General features: G+C 38.9%; 1 protein-coding gene across 1 annotated transcript; it reads left to right on the top strand.

The window, feature by feature from the left end:
* The first annotated feature begins 1,475 nt into the window (after positions 1-1,475).
* Positions 1,476-11,636, top strand: LOC123396749. Its single transcript, XM_045091592.1, has 2 exons — positions 1,476-1,481; positions 10,776-11,636. The coding sequence occupies exons 1-2, from the start codon at positions 1,476-1,478 to the stop codon at positions 11,289-11,291; spliced, it is 522 nt and encodes a 173-aa protein (XP_044947527.1). The 3' UTR covers positions 11,292-11,636.
* The last annotated feature ends 2,199 nt before the right edge of the window (positions 11,637-13,835 follow it).

Genomic DNA, 13,835 nt, shown 5'->3' with positions numbered 1-13,835 from the left:
TAAACTCGTCAGAACTCATATCTTTGGACTAGGGGTTTGACCCTGGGGGCTCGGTGGGGAATCATTTCAAACTCGCCGAACTCTTCATCACAGTCCGGTCCGGTGCCAAGCGAGGCGGCCTTGCCTTCGCAAGGCCTCTTCGGGGCCCTAGGAGGCAGGGCTTCCTTCTCCGCCTCTTGTGGTGCCCTCTTCTTAGGCTGGAAGGAGTCCATGTCCTCCTCCTCTTCCGTTTCCCCTACGTTGCGGGTAGAGTAAACACGCGTGTCCTCGGACATAGCATCTGGAGGACCCCCTGGAACGGAGACCTTCGCGTGTCTCTTTCTTCTTCGGCTCCGGAACCTTGTACAGCTTCAGAACCAACATCGTGAATAATAGTTCCAACCTTGGCTCCTTAGGAAGAGGAGTTAGTTCATCGATGTTCTTGGCAAGGGCCATCCACTCCTGTCAAAACCATTGGGGGAAAGATGAGATATTTGTAAAAGAGATCAGAACTTCAGGAGGGGAATAATGTTCGGACGTACCTCGACTGGAGGATTCTTGTCGTCCAGGCCCCCGTCCTCGTCCTCGGCTGGCCATACCGGCTGGGGCTTGAACAAAATCCACCCCACGTCCTCAAGGGTCGTGCGGAAGAACTCCTTGATTACCTTAGGTTCATCGGGTTTGTAGGCTCACATCGGATTTACCCGATGCTGGCACGGTAGGATGTGTCTCCATAGAGTAACTTGAATCACGTCGGAAAATTGGATGTTGGCATCCACCATCTGCTTGATGCTCTTCTCCTTCAACTTCATGTCCCTGTCGAACCCCCCGTGTGTGTTTTTCGTGACCCAGGAGGTTAGCCTCTCTGGAGGGCCGGACTTGAATTCGGCATGGGCTGCCCTGTTCACCCCCCTTGGTTCTGTGATGTAGAACCATTCCTTCTGCCAGCCCTTGATAGTGTCTATCAAGGTGCCCTCCGGCCATATCACCTTGGGGAGATTGCTTATCACCACCCGCCCCAATCGGCATGCTGTTTGCTCACGGACTTTGGTTTGACATTGAACGTCTTTAGCCAAAGCCCCGAAATGCGGGTGGACTTGCAAAAATGCTTCACACACAACAATGAAAGAGGTAATGTGCATAAAGGAGTTGGGGGAAGGTCGTAGAAGTGTAGTCCATAATAGAACGTGAGACCCCTAACGAAGCGATGAAGGGAAAGCCTAGACCTCGAAGAAAATGGGGGACAAAAACTACCCGCTCACCCGGCTTGGGAGTCGGGATCACCTGACCAGCCTCCGCTGCTCGGTGGGTGATATCGAAGGATAAGTATCTAGAGCGCTTTAGCTCCCAGATGTCCGTGTCGGAGATGACCGACACCTCCCACTTGCCGTGAGAGCCGGCCATGGTGCAGGCTCGAAGAGGTGCGGGGAAGGAAGGGCGAAAACTAGGATCAGATCTGAGCGCTTGAGCTTAGAGAGGCAAGAGAGAAGCCGAGGATGCAGGTGCGGAAATCTTTGGATCTTTTCTCCTTTTTATACGGAATTGTAATATCAAGGGTCCCTTTTACTGCCCTGGTTTCCTCACCACCTACTTCCAAAAAACCATCAAGTCGTTGCGCGCGTGAGTGAACCTGTAAAGTTAATCGTATCCCAATAAATGCGGAGGCACGATCTCCTCGAGAGGACGTGATCCTCGAGACACGGCCCGGGCCATGGTTCGAAGTGGCCCTTCGTCAGGAAAGCCTGTCAAATAATGATCCATTCACACATGGACATTTAAATGCCTTCACGAAGAAGGATGCCAGTTTCAAAATGTGTAGGGGGAACTGATCGGAATCAACCGAACAAGGGTGGAATTCACCTTGCAAGCCAATCACTATATGTGTAAGGAGTAGCCAAAGACTGAACACATTGGCGTTGAAGGTTAGTTTGGGGGCTACTGAGGGAGTATGGTATTCTGGGGTCCTCGGATGGCCGATATTGGATAAGCCCGTTGGGTCGCGCTAGAGAACACTCGGCTTGATGACGACCCCTACGCTGGAAGGAATATCTCGAAGACTGGCGTGTACCCCAAGTTTAGAGGACTAGGTCGGCTCGTGTGTTCCTGATTATAGTCGGTATCATGTAAACCCTAGGGACCCTGGTGTCTATATAAACCAAGGACCCCTATCCATATAGAGGAGGCTGAATCATCTAGGGTTTAGCATATACAATCTCGAGGTAGATCAACTCTGTAATCACCTGCATCAATTTCAATCAAGCAGGACGTAGGGTGTTACCTCCATAGGAGGGCCCGAACGTGGGTAAACTGTTGTCTTCCCTGTCTTCCTGCAACCCATCGATCCAAGGTCCACAATTCGGACGCCCTACCTGAAATCTGCCAGTTTTGACACCGACGGTACCCAAGTTAGTCACTTACTAGCTAAAAAGGAACAATTTCCTATGTACGATCAATAGAAACAAGATTATTGTAAGTTGGAGTGAATAACTAGGGGGCCTACCTAGGGCATTTAATCGGAAAGGTAATTACCATGTGTAAAAGTCATGCTAAAACGAGTGTGGGGATTCAAAATTACCAAAAGAAGCTAGTAAAATATCAATAATTTATAAAACAAAAAATAGTTTTTCTTACCAAATGGAAGAGATATATTACACATGATTAACAAATAGACTTCCGAATTAACTCACAATATGAATTTTAGAAGCAAAATGTATAATACACATCAGATCATATGACTTAATGAACACAACAATTCTAAGCTTACAAAAACATAAAATGATAAGAAGTGACATAATTGATCTACTGCTTATAAAACATGGAGGAGATTATGAATTCATAAAAGTGGTACACCTTTCTAATCATTAGGACACATGCATAAACACACAAGCTCAATTTCTCACGGGACATATAAATGTACAGCTCCATGCCGAAGTATGTTTTCTTTTCAATGGTCATAATAAAGAAAACTTACTAACATCCAAACAAGTACAAATAAAATTTTGAATTTCTCAGAAAACGTTCAGAATACTTGCTAAAGATTGAGGGCAATAACATTTATTGTGTAAATATAAATATTTCATTGAGTCTTAATTCGTTAGCAAATAATTTATGAATTGGTTATCTAATGCACTAAAGATATATTTAACCGATCCACTAGGGACACAATTTATAACCAAATAATGATGGCTGTGTCGTAATGTAACTTATTTCGTTCAACATCTCTGTTTCTTTTGACCTTTGGGGTTCTATTAATTTATGTTTACCAAAGTACGCATGAAACTTGCGTGTCTTTGTATTAATATTGGGAAAACTATTACATAGTTATATTATACTTGGAGCAACATGAGGTCAATGTCCTGTGTCCGCTCACTCCTTCACAAGAACTTTATTTATTTTAAGTTGGGCGTTTTCGCCTTTCTCTAAAAAAATATGCTTACAACACGTTTAAGCATACTAGAATTTGTAGTACACATGTGTATTTCACAAGCTAGCTAGCATGTGCAAGGGCACATATTGGCCTTTCAAAAATAATTAATCTGCCTCTCAGAATTGATTTAAAAAGTCACAAGAACTGAATGTCGAGGAATCTAATCGGATTAGTCACAAAACAATTATCACAACTTTTCCATTTGTCCTATGTGCATGCCATATGTTTGCTATTCTGTCCCATGTATACTATTTTTCTTTATTTAAGGTTTGTACTGAGGCAAAATTAGTGATATATACACATATTTCGTGGGAAATGTTGAGAGAAAAAAGCAAGATATAGTAAGTATAGCCTATTGATTCTAACGTCCAGAAAATGATATAACCAAGAAGGCAAGAACCATGAAATATGGTATAAGTTCACAATTAAAAATATATATGTCATAATTCATCCCGAGTCACTTCGTGCATAAATAAGTTCTGTGTTGTCTTGTATTGCACAATGCTTATCATTTTCCCCTTTGCGCGCTACCACAAGAACATAAGAGAAGCTATTGAGATAGGGAAAGTGAAAACGGTGCCATTCATAAGTATGTATTGTTGCTCCAATCCCTATAGCTTCAGCTTCATCATATTGTTTTCATTTGCAAGCCCATAAACTGTACTCTATAAACATAAATTTCAAAGAAATAATAAGAGAATTGTATAAAACATTGATTTATTATGTAAACTATTAACATAAATAAGTTCTTTTTTATCAAGCGTTTGCCTTTGTATTCATCACCAACATGTCCTAGCTCTAGCTTCATTAATTTGAAGTTGGGAAATTGTGCTTTTCTATCTAAAATAAAATACCTTTCTCAGCCAAATTATGGATCATACGCCTCATCAAGATTTTTCTAATCTCATTTTGTACTTTCATGAATCCCAAAGTCTAATAAAATTGTTCTCATTTGAATAAATATAAACTATTTATATCTTGGTGATGTATGAGAATTAGCACAACAAATAAAACATCTCATGATCATGTAATAAGTGAGCAGAATTACAAACCTTCATTGACTGCACTCATTCAGATAGTGAATTAGTGTCTTACTGCAGTAGCTCAGCCTTGCTTTCGAGGTGTGGCGCATATTCCATATTGCGATGCTTACCTCTTTGTGTAGTATTCCGGTTTTGAATGATCTTGTAAATAAATTTCACGAGAGCGTACACACATATTAATTATCCTAGTGCTAACTTATATTTTAAGAATCAAACTAAAATTTATGGATCATTTGATATATATATATAAAGTCTATTCATCACCCAGGATGCAGAATAAGTTATTCTTCACCTAAGATAATCTGACGATCGTTTCATAAACAAATTACATTTTAAATGCAAATAGTTACATTTATATGGATTCACTACATAAAGTTTAACATAAGAAAACAAAAATATAGGTCATAAGACTAGAAAAATGTCGTTTTATGTATATTTTACACTATGTTTTTGTGTTTGTAATTTTACGTGACATAAATATTTTTGACGGTGACTATATATTTCTTACGGTCTCTTTTTATGTATGAAATAAGAAAAAAAATATGGAACGTAAAATTACGGTGCATTGACATAAAAATAGAGGGGGTGACAAATAACTATTCCTCACCGAGGGTGACGCTTCGGACGTTTTCGTGAATTCTCACCACATTCTCTGCATGGGTATTATCTCCCATGATAACGTTAATTACGTTAATTTCAGTTAGCACTTTGGTTTTTCGTCAGGTTAGGCTCGAACGATTGCTTTTTGGTATAGTTTTTCGTCCGGTTAGGATTGAACTTGCAAGCAACTAGAAAGTTTGATCATCTTTTACTGTTCAAAGAGGGTGCCTATGCCCCGTGAGCTGAATATCCACTCTTGAAATAGAAAAGCATACCATTAGTTAACTAGTATTGTTGCTCCAATCATTATTGCATCTTCAGCTTGAACATATTATTTTCAGTTGAAAGCCCATAAGTTGTACTCTACAAACATAAATTTTAAACTAATTATAAGAAGATACAGTATAAAACATCAATTTATTATGTAAAATGTTAACCTAAAGAAGTTTCTGGTATCAAGAGTTTGCCTTTGTGGTTGCCTTTGTACTCAACAATAATTTATCCAAGCTTTGGCTTCACTAATATGAAGTTGGGCAATCATGCCTTTTTCTCTAAAAGAAAATAACTTTCTCAAGCAAACTATGGATGTTATAGCCGCGAGATCGTGATCTCCTATCCCATTTTGTACTTCCAATAATCCTGAAGATTAATAAAATGGTTCTCATTCAAATAATTGTAAAATATTTGTTTCCTGGTTACTAAGCGGATAAGAAATAGAAAAACAAGTAAAACACATCATAATCATGTAATAAGTCAGCAGAATTACAATCTTTCATCGACTGCACTCATTGAGATAATGAGTTAGTCTCGTGTTGTAGTAGCTCAACCTTGCTTTCAAGGTCCAGCATGTATGCCATCTTGCGATGCTTACATCTTAGTGCAGTACTGCGGGTTGGAATGATCTTGAAAATAAATTTCATGAGCGCGTACACACACATTTGTAAGCCTAGTGCTAAAGTATAATTTAAGAGTCAAACACAGATTGATGGATCATATGATATTTATACCTTCGGACGCTTTTGGGATTTGTCAGAACATTCTCTGCTAGGGTCTTGTATCCCATGATCGCGGTAATCTCCTTCTATGTAAATAAGCCATCCGTAAAATCTGCCACAAGGGGAGAATCGGTGTTGTCCTTGTTCCTAGCTAAGGTTGGCCATGATTGCTGCTTCCAACACCTGATCCTCCCTTACTTGGCCCGGGAGAAGGCAGCAGCGACAGTATTCCTCCTTACCTGGGACCTCTCTCGGATCTAGACATGTAGCCCAAAGCTTCCTACTTCGCACTAGTGTCCTAATTCACACGGGCCTATAAGCTAGAGAACAAGAGAAACTAGACAAGCGTAGAAAAGTGGATCACACACAAGTTAATTAAAATCTGAGTTGTAAGGTAAGAAAAGATCATGTGTAATCGGAAAGGTAATTACCATGTGTGAAAGTCATGCTAAAATGATTGTGGGCAATCAGAGTAACAAAAATAAGCCGGTAAAATGTCAAACAGTCTTAATACAAAAAACATTTTATCTTACCAAATGGAAAAGATATATTACACATGAATAACAAATTAATTTCCGAATTGACTCAAAATGTGAGTTTTGGAAGGAAGATGCAAAATACACATCAAAGCATATGACTTAATGCACACAACACATTCTCAGCATAAAAAAACAGAAAAGGGTAAGAACTAACATAATTGATCTACATCGAATGAAACGGGGAGCAAATTATAAATTAATAAATGTAGTAAATATTTCTAATTATCAGGACACGGGCATAAACACATAAGCTCAATTTGTCACGAATCATATAAATGTACAAGTCCATGCCCAAGTATTTTTTTTTTCTATGATCATTATATAGAAAAGTTATTAGCATCCAAACTAGCACAAACAAATTTTTTAGAATACATCTATATTTAGCAAAACGACATTTACTATGTAAATAGAAATAGTTAATTAAGTCTTACCTCGTCAACAAATAATTTATGAATTGGTTATCTAATGCAGTGAAGATATATTTAACCGATTCACTAAAGACAGAATTTATAACCAAATAACGATGGTTGTGTCCTATTGTAAGTTGTCTCGTTCAACATCTCTGTTCTTTTTGTTGTTTGGGGTTTTATTAATTTATGTTTACCGGCCACGCATGAGAATCGGGAGTCTATGTATTAAGATAGGGAAACTGATTACATAGTTCTAGTACATTTGGAGCAACATGAGATCAATGGAATGTGTCTTCTCACTCCTTCATAACGACTTTATCGATTTAAAGTAGGGCGTTTTCGCCTTTTATCTAAAAAAAATATGCTCACCCACACGTTTAATCATTTACTAGAATTTGTATATACACGTGTATTTCGCAAAATAGTTAGAATGTACAAGTAGTGCACATATTCGCCTTATGAAAATAATTAATCTACCTCTCAAAATCGAAAATATTTATTTCTTTGTCACTAGTGGGATGAGAAATAGAGAAACCGGTAAAACATCTCATGAACATGTAATAAGTTAGCAGAACTACAAACCTTCATCGACTGCACTCTTTGAGATTGTGAGTTAGTGTGCTACTTTAGTAGTTCAGACTTGCTTTCAAGGTCCGAAATGTGTGCCATATTGCGCTGCTTACCTCTTTGTGCAGTATTTTGGTTTCGAATGATCTTGCAAATAAATTTCAAGAAAGTGTATACACATATTAGTTAGCCTAGTGTTAAAGTATATTTTAAGAGTCAAGTACAAATTGATGGATCATATGTATATATACCTCTAGACGTTTTGGGGATTTGTGAGCACATTTTCTGCTAGGGTCTTCTACTCCATGATCGCAGTAATCTCCTTCTATGTAAATAAGCCATCCATAAAATTCTCAACAAGGGGAGCGCCGGCGTCATCCTTGTTCCTAGCTAAGGTTGGCCAACTCGGCCTAGGAGAAGGCAGCGATGGAAGTATTCCTCCCCAGCTGGGACCTCTCTCATATGTAGACATGTAGTCCAAAGCTTCCTACTTAACACGTGCATATAAGCTAGAGAACAAGAGCGACTTGACAATGGGTAGAAAAGTGGAGCAAACACAAGTTAATTATCATCTGAGGTGTGATGTAAGAGCAAATATATTCGAGGTTCCAGCTGCGCCCCACATCAAAGCCAAAATTTCCCTTGTAAAGTCTCTTTCTATTCACGGAAAGAAACAGCAATATTTTGTGACAAAAAAAACACTAAGAGGAGCTTATTCAACATGTTCTTCTTCATGGTGCCCTAGACATGCCACGTGTTAATGGAGAAGGTATTGAACATGCATAAACTTGTATTGAGCTTGTAATATAAGGAAATAAGTTAGGACATGTCACATACAAATATGTGTGATACACAACATCTAGAAGAATTTAAAGAAAATATAATATAATAAGAGAATTAGCTTGACTCTATTCTAGCATGAAGTATTATATATGTAGGCGTGAGCTATGTGTATTCAAATCTCCATCCAAATAGGTATGAGAACATAGTGCATCAAATCCAACAATATTTCTTCGTCATTTCCGCACAACACAAAAAGGTTTATTATTCAACCAATGTTACAACATAAATATTAATGTACTTGCAAATATGGCTCCCTGCATGTACTTTTCAGCTAAAGTCACCTTGAAGATGTGTGATGAAACATCCACACCTCCCCTTGTGATTGTTGAGATTGTTGGAGCTCTGTGAGGTGTTGAACTTCAGTCAATAGTGCTTCATTTAGATCTGTATATAGAAACATGAACGTATCAAACTTAGTCACCCGACTATTTAAAAAGGAACAATTTCCTGTGTATGATCAGTGGAAACAAGATTACCGTAAGTTGGAGTGAATAACTAGGGGGCTAGCTAGGGCATGTAGTCGGAAAGGTAATTACCATGTGTAAAAGTCATGCTAAAACGATCGTGGGCAATCAAAATTACCAAAAGAAGCCGGTAAAATGTTAATAAGTTCTAAAACAAAAAATACTTTTTCTTACCAAATGGAAGAGATATATTACACATGAATAACAAATAGACTTCTGAATTGACTCATAATGAGAATATTACAAGAAAAATGTATAATACACATCAAAACATATGACTTAGTGCACACAACACATTCTAAGCTAACAAAAACATAAAATGGTAAGAACTAACATAATTGATCTCCTTATGATAAAATAGGGAGGAAATTATGAATTCATAAAAGTGCTACACCTTTCTATTCATTTGGACACATGCATAAACACAAACGCTCAATTTCTCACGGGACATATAAATGTGCAAGTCCATGCCCAAGTATGTTTTGTTTTCAATAGTCATAGAAAACTTTCTAACATCCAAACTAGTACAAATAAAATTTTGAATTCATTGGAAAAGGTTGAGAATACTTCGTAAAAATTGAGGACAATAACATTTACTATGTAAATAGAAATAATTAATTGAGTCTTAATTAGTTCGCAAATGATTTATCAATTGATTATCTAACGCACTGAAGATATATTTAACCGATTCACTAAGGACACAATTTATAACCAAATAATGATGGGTGTGTCGTATTGTAAGTTATTTCGTTCAACATCTATGTTTCTTTTGACCGTTTGGGGTTCTATTAATTTATGTTTACCAGAACACACATGAGACTTGCGTTCTTTGTATTAAGATTGGGAAAACTATTACATAGTTTTATTATATTTGGAGCAACATAAGATCAATGATCTGTGTCTTCTCACTCCTTCACAAGAACTTTATCTATTTAAAGTCGAGCGTTTTTCGCCTTTCTCTAAAAAAAATGTTCAAACACGTTTAAGCATACTAGAATTTGTAGTATACGTGTGTATTTAGCAAACTAGCTAGGACGTGCAAGTGCACATATTGGACTTTTGAAAATAATGAATCTACCTGTCGGAATTGATTGAAAAAGGTCGCAAGAACTGAATGCCGAGTGATCAAATCAGATTACTAACACAAAAATTATTGCAGCCTTTTCATTTGTGCTATGTGCATGCCATATGTTTGTTGTTCCTATTCCATGTATATTATTTTTGTTTATTTAAGGTTTCTAGTGAGGAACAATTAGTGATTTATACACATATTTCATGGGAAATGTTGAGAGCAAAAAGCAACATATACTAAGTATAGCCTATTGATCTTAACGTCTAGAAAATGATATAACCAAGAAGGCAAGAATCATGAAATATGGTATAAGTTCACAATTACAAATTTGTATGTCATAATCCATCTCGATTCACTTCGTGCATAAATAAGTTATGTGTTGTTTTGTATCGCACACCTTTGGACGCTACTACAAGAACATAAGAGAAGCTATTGAGATAGGGAAGTGAAAACCATACCAATCATGAGCTTTCATTGTTGCTCCCTGCGGCTTCACCTTCATCATATTGTTTTCATTTGCAAGCCCATTAGTTGTAATACACAAACATAAATATCAGGAAAATAATAAGAATATTGTATGAAACATTGATTTATTACGTAAAATCTTAACATAAATAAGTTCTTTTTTATCACATGTTTGCCTTTGTATTCAGGACCAACGTGTCCTAGCTCTAGCTTCATTAATTTGAAGTTAGGACATATTGCTTTTTTCTCAAAAATAAAATACCTTTCTCAGTCAAATCAAACACATTAACCTACGCTGAAAGGGCGAGCGCTGGTGATGTCCACGTGTTCTTTTTACTATGCAATGGAAAAGGTAAGCTTCGCTGGATCAGATAACTCCTCCCCCAGATAAGATAGAACACGTATTGGCTGGAGCAACGCTAGGTTCTCCTCTTCCTCACACGTTCTCCACTTTCCACGCCTCCTCTCTCTCGTTTCATCTCCCGCGAGACCTGCCGCCGCCGCCTCCAACGGGAGATGCACGACTCCGCCGGATCGGCTGGCAGCGCGGTGTGGGGGATGAGCAAGATGGAGAGACGACGGGTGTAGGGAGGGTTGCTGGAGAACGTGGGAAGCAGGAGGTGCCGCTGAGCTGGGAGTTGGACCTGGAGGACGTGGCGGACGACGGGTTCGGCTTCGCGGCCGGCGGCGGCAACGACGCGGTGTGCTGTAGAACAACGATTACATCAGCTACGGCGCATTGCGGAGGCACAACGTGCCTCTGCTTCGTGCATGGCACCTCCTACTACAACTGCCGCCCTGGCGGCCAGGCCAACCCCTACAACCACGGCTGCTCCGCCATGACGCGCTGTCGTGGATGCTCCGCCATTGCGCGCTGCCGCGGCTGATAAGCCTCCTCCTCCCATCTGCGCCCGTCCCGGATGGTTGATTGAGATATTGCTCCGTATCCTTGGCTCGCTCCGCTGCAGAGAGTACGTTTCTTTCAAGCTGTTGTTTTAGTATCCAATTCCAAGAGGTCGTATCTGTTGATGTAGTTCGAAATCTGAGTCATGCTGTATAAAATGATGGATTGATGGGTGGGTGATTGATTTATTTCCTGTGGTTGTGAATCTGTGATGCTCTGCTTGTTGATTTGGGAGGGGATCCACCGAGTGCCCTGATTATCTATTCTCTGCTCATTTTTGGTGCTCCACTAAGTCTAAGTGTCCGATAATTAGGTCAACTTCTCTCACGATTCTTTGTTTTCCTTGCATATTTCGATTATGCCATCCACGATAAGCCAAGGTGTACATCCACAAATTTCGATTATGCCATCCATGATTAGCCAAGGTGATCATGGGTTACGTTGTTGCATATCTCAAGAGTATAAATTAATTAGCAACAATATCCCTTTCTGAACTGATCGCATCCACAAAGCATGAGACTATTAGCAATGAGGTAATGTTGCTTAACTAAATTGTTCGGTTTGTGTTAAAGCCTGTTGCAAACATGATATCTAGGCTATACACAGTCTCCTCCTTTTGATTGTGCTGCTCTGCTGCACTGATTATTATGGCCACAACTTGAGTTTTGATAGTTTATTTTGTTGTGTCTTGGAAGTGGACCAACTTGCGTACTTCTGGATCACGAATTTGTGCCCTCAGACGATGAAAGCCATGGGCCAACAACCTCCATTTGAGGTGTTAAGCCTTGCCAGCTCAATTGCTGGTGTCCTTCGGATATGAATGTGGAGTATGAAATGGGTTGCTCCCATACGTAAATCTTTCATTTCGAACTCCAACAGAACAAATTATGTGCAGCAATTTATCTAATTAGGCCGAGTCTGAAGCTTCCACGAGCAGCTCATGGTTTGATAATAAAACACGGCATTAGATATTCATCTGTGCGCTTCTCTGTATTCGCTTCCTGAGCAAGGATTGAACATCATTCAAGTGAAGTGTTGCTTTCCTGCTTATATCATATACATTTAATGTTTCTTCGGTTTAGTGCAGCTTGCAATTTTGTTGAGATTTGTTACTTCAGTTAGAAAACTTCAGTTTAGGTCTGCACCACGATTCCTCAAACGTAAGGAAATCATTTGCTTGCCAGGTTTTGTACAGCTTGCCATTTTTTTAGATTTGTCAGTCAGTTAGAAAACTTAAGTTGGGTCTCCACCACAATTTCTCATAATTCAATGAAGGTTTGACATTGTTTTATCCTTTTAGTTGCTTCATGTGTAGTGAGTTCCAAGATATATTTGATGTGGATTGCTCCATAGCATCACTGAGAGGAGATTTGAAAGCGGAAATATTTGACTCCATTCTGCCTGTCACTTGGTACTACCATAATGAGTTTTGCTTGCATTTCTGAATTATATGCACCCTGATAAGGATTCTCGGTGTTTATTTTGGAGAAAATAGATTCAGAAGATATCAATCAGATAACGAATTGTCTTTCCATGTACATACTATTGTCGAATGGAATTCTTTGTACGCCCAATATATACTATTTTTGGGTTTCTTACTCACTGTCTATAAACCACTCGGAATTGTGGAGTACCTATAAGTGAACAAATGGTCATTTTAAAAACTGCTGCATACCGGGATGTCAAGATCATACTTGTCCCTCCTATACTGAATTTAGAAATCAAAATGTAAAATAAAAGGAAATTAATGCTATTGACCTCAGTTAGAACATGTTTCTGATGATTGGAAGAATCTGAGCTAGCTTTCACTAATGAAAGCTCTTCCTCTTTGGGTCTGACAGGAGGAGCACGGGTGCCCAGGACAACAACAACGATGTGCCAAAGGAGACATCATGGATTCGTTGTCCGCTTCTGTTGCTGCTCGTGTTAACTCTGCTTCACCCCGGCCTTGAACCACCCCAACTTATATACACAATGCTTTATTTGTTTTCTTTTATAATATCTAATAGATCCACGCATATGATGAAAATATATAGATTTGTGCTCCTTGCATTTTCTAATTTGTTTCAATGGAATAAGATGAACACCCACGACTCAACCTGGGTTCGTAAGGTGTGTGTTCCTCTTCAATACTTGAAGAGAAGATTTGAGAAAAGCATGAAGAATGTCATTTATCTGTACTCTCAGCATGTTAAACGCTACATCAACTTGATTAGTACGCACAATTACGCCTCAAGAGAGAATTCGATTAAAGGTATACTTTGATCTCTTTCTTGTTTGGATATCACAAAATACAAGTATATGGTTTAATAAAGTACAAAGCATGAGTTATGGGACTTCAATTCCGTCGTATTAGTTTCAGCATCTGCATCTGATACTGTAGCTACACAAAGGATGTCATGAGAATTCAGCTGGCACTATATTCTTGGTGCAGGAGATGATGAAGAGAGTTGGCCACGTGATCTAACTCCTACATTATTTTGGAACCATTCATATGATCTGCTTGATGGTGGACCAGATCTTTGTA

Source organism: Hordeum vulgare, chromosome 5H (genome assembly GCF_904849725.1).
Source record: "Hordeum vulgare subsp. vulgare chromosome 5H, MorexV3_pseudomolecules_assembly, whole genome shotgun sequence".
NCBI classification, from domain to species: Eukaryota; Viridiplantae; Streptophyta; class Magnoliopsida; order Poales; family Poaceae; genus Hordeum; species Hordeum vulgare.
The sequence above is the reverse complement of the archived record's forward strand: the minus strand, read 5'-3'. Positions and strand labels throughout refer to the sequence as shown.